The sequence below is a fragment of the Xyrauchen texanus genome, chromosome 3, assembly GCF_025860055.1.
Source record: "Xyrauchen texanus isolate HMW12.3.18 chromosome 3, RBS_HiC_50CHRs, whole genome shotgun sequence".
Lineage (NCBI taxonomy): Eukaryota > Metazoa > Chordata > Actinopteri > Cypriniformes > Catostomidae > Xyrauchen > Xyrauchen texanus.
In genome coordinates this window covers 58,683,749-58,686,248 of record NC_068278.1, presented here as the reverse complement: position 1 = coordinate 58,686,248, position 2,500 = coordinate 58,683,749, and the positions used below count along the sequence as shown (strand labels likewise).

The 2,500-nt window shown below is 42.6% G+C and overlaps 1 protein-coding gene across 1 annotated transcript in view; it reads right to left on the bottom strand.

Moving 5' to 3' along the window:
• LOC127625111 (peripheral-type benzodiazepine receptor-associated protein 1) overlaps positions 1 to 2,500 on the bottom strand; it is a 148,896-nt gene that overhangs the window by 36,422 nt on the left and 109,974 nt on the right. Inside the window, exon 15 of the mRNA XM_052100199.1 lies at positions 88 to 308. Within this exon, the coding sequence (XP_051956159.1) occupies positions 88 to 308 (221 nt within the window). The remainder of the gene's footprint in view (positions 1 to 87; positions 309 to 2,500) is intronic.

Here is a 2,500-nt window from a genome sequence, read left to right as displayed (position 1 = left end):
ACAGACAATATAGATAGATAGCCAGACGGATAGAGAGACAGACAGACAGACAGTAAGATGGTGTAGTAGTTGTATAGTTTCTCTCACATCATGAGTAGGGCTGGCCTTTCGGGGGCTGGTCGGTTGAGAGCCTGCAGATTTGGGGGACAGGTGTATGGTCTCAGATCTGGGTGGTGTGGGGCTGGAGGAGGAGCCAGACTTCACACTGATGGCAGGCAGCTCTCGGTGTTTGGTGGTCGGCATGTGCTCAGGACGAGAGAGTTCGGCTGCATGAGGAGTCGAGCCTGAACGCAACACCGCAGCAACATCTGACACCGGTGGAGGAGAGGACACCATTAGTGTGTTAAAGAAACAGTGATCAGGCATTAAAAGTAGCCCATATGACTCATGCAATACTGTACAAGTCTAAAGTCAATCAATAGATTTGTGCGAATCCTCTTGACATCGATGACATCAAACAGCATTGATGAATTATGCATCTGTGTGGTGTGACTCTAGTTGACCTCTGTGACCTACAGGTTAGAATCGAGGCTGATTAAACGCGTGCCATCTGTTGGCACGAGGGTCATGACCCTGATCACTGTCATACTACAGTGTAAATTACTCCGTGACCCCCTGCTCGGGTTCATTCAGTTTTGTCTGCTTTAAAACGAATCATATGGCAGTTCGCTCAAATCTGTCCTGACCTTCTGGCCCTCCAGCAGCACCGTGTGTGTTTGTGTCTATTACAGACTGCAGTTACAACAGGTTCAGACTGGCAACTTCAAAACAGGTGCATTAGAAGCAAATGCAACGTGCAGCAAAATATATAAAGAAGATGCATGCTGTAAACAGTTACACATGCTGTTATATTCTTGTGATCAACAGATCACAATATCTGTTATATAATAAAGGAAAATAAAATGTGCATACCGTGCAATTAGCAGCATGGATCAAAGCGGTGAACTCTGATTGGTCCGTGACACTAAAGCAGCCAATCATATCCTCACAAAGCTGAGTGACATGCAATGCACTGCTGACGATGTACGTGACAATTTTCTTAAGACAAGAACCAAAACTTGCATTCAAACATCCAAAATGAGATCCGCAAAGAATACCACCTTCAACACGAAAGCAGTTTCGTCTATGGTTCAGGATAGGAGTGGGCGGTAAGACCACATTTTTCCATTAGCAATTCGATATTTGCTGGAAATTCAATGAAAAGACGGGTTATATTATGCGTATTTAATCTCGTTTTATTATTTATTTTTATTTGTGCACCCAGTCTACCTTCAAATAGCCTTATTTTATTCCACTAGATGGCATCTGGTGGCTCTATCACCTTCCGTCACAATATGCCGATCTGAAACTTAAGTGGCGCTCTAATGCATTTTAGCACTCGCAGATGTGCTCGTCCATAGACATTCAGTCTAATTTCAGGTTCATGCACCACCCCTATATATATCACAGAATATCTCAGCCTCTGAGTGGACTATAAGCTCAATCTAGGTGTCATTTGAAAGCTGAGATCCTCCCCTTCGTGATGATGTAAAACAATTCATCATTAATAGTCGACAACATATATTTCTGATGATGTGCTTAGCATGTTTTTCCTGCGGGATTCCATATTTTGTTCTGGCCATCTAAGATATAACGTTGGATTATTCAGCCAAGCAAGCTCACAGATAAGTAAACAATGGCTCATATTTTAGAGAACATTCTATGGTAAAACCAGATATAAAGTTTTAGCTATTTGTGGATTACAGCAGCAGTTATCGGTGCATAAAATAGACATTTGTATTTGACGTCTAACAGAAATCATATTTCACTTTGTGATTCTTCTGAAAATCTTTTGAACTGTGATATTAGTGCAACAAAATAAACCATACAGTCACATTCCTGAGAACGAGAGCTTTCATTTGATATATGACATTAAGTGCCATTTAAAATAGTTTTAGATATTTATATTAATATTTCTACCACATAACCACTAGGTGGCGCTTATTTGTGACGCGGATGTTTTAAGGCCATATTTTGAAATTTTAAGAAACAAATGCAGAAGTGATTGTTATCCGCGAAAAGCTCAGATTCTAAGCTTTCAAATGATACCCCATATGCCTGATGTATGTATATGTCGACTTGAGCATTTTAAACGTAAACATTTTAACGATATAGCGCCCCCCCCCCCCTTTAGACCCCCCAGCAGTTCCACAGAGTTGAAGGGGGTTAATTTTAGTTTATAATGCATTTACTAACCTTACGTGAAATAACATCAATATTAATGCGGCAAGTTGCACCGTAAACATCCATCCATCCATCCATCCATCTTCAACCGCTTATCCGAAGTCAGGTCGCGGGGGCAGCTGCTCCGGCAGGGGGCCCCAAACTTCCCTATCCTGAGCCACATTAACCAGCTCTGACTGGGGGACCCCGAGGCGTTCCCAGGCCAGTGTGGTGATGTAATCTCTCCACCTAATCCTGGGTCTTCCCCGAGGCCTCCTCCCAGCTGGACGTGCCTGAA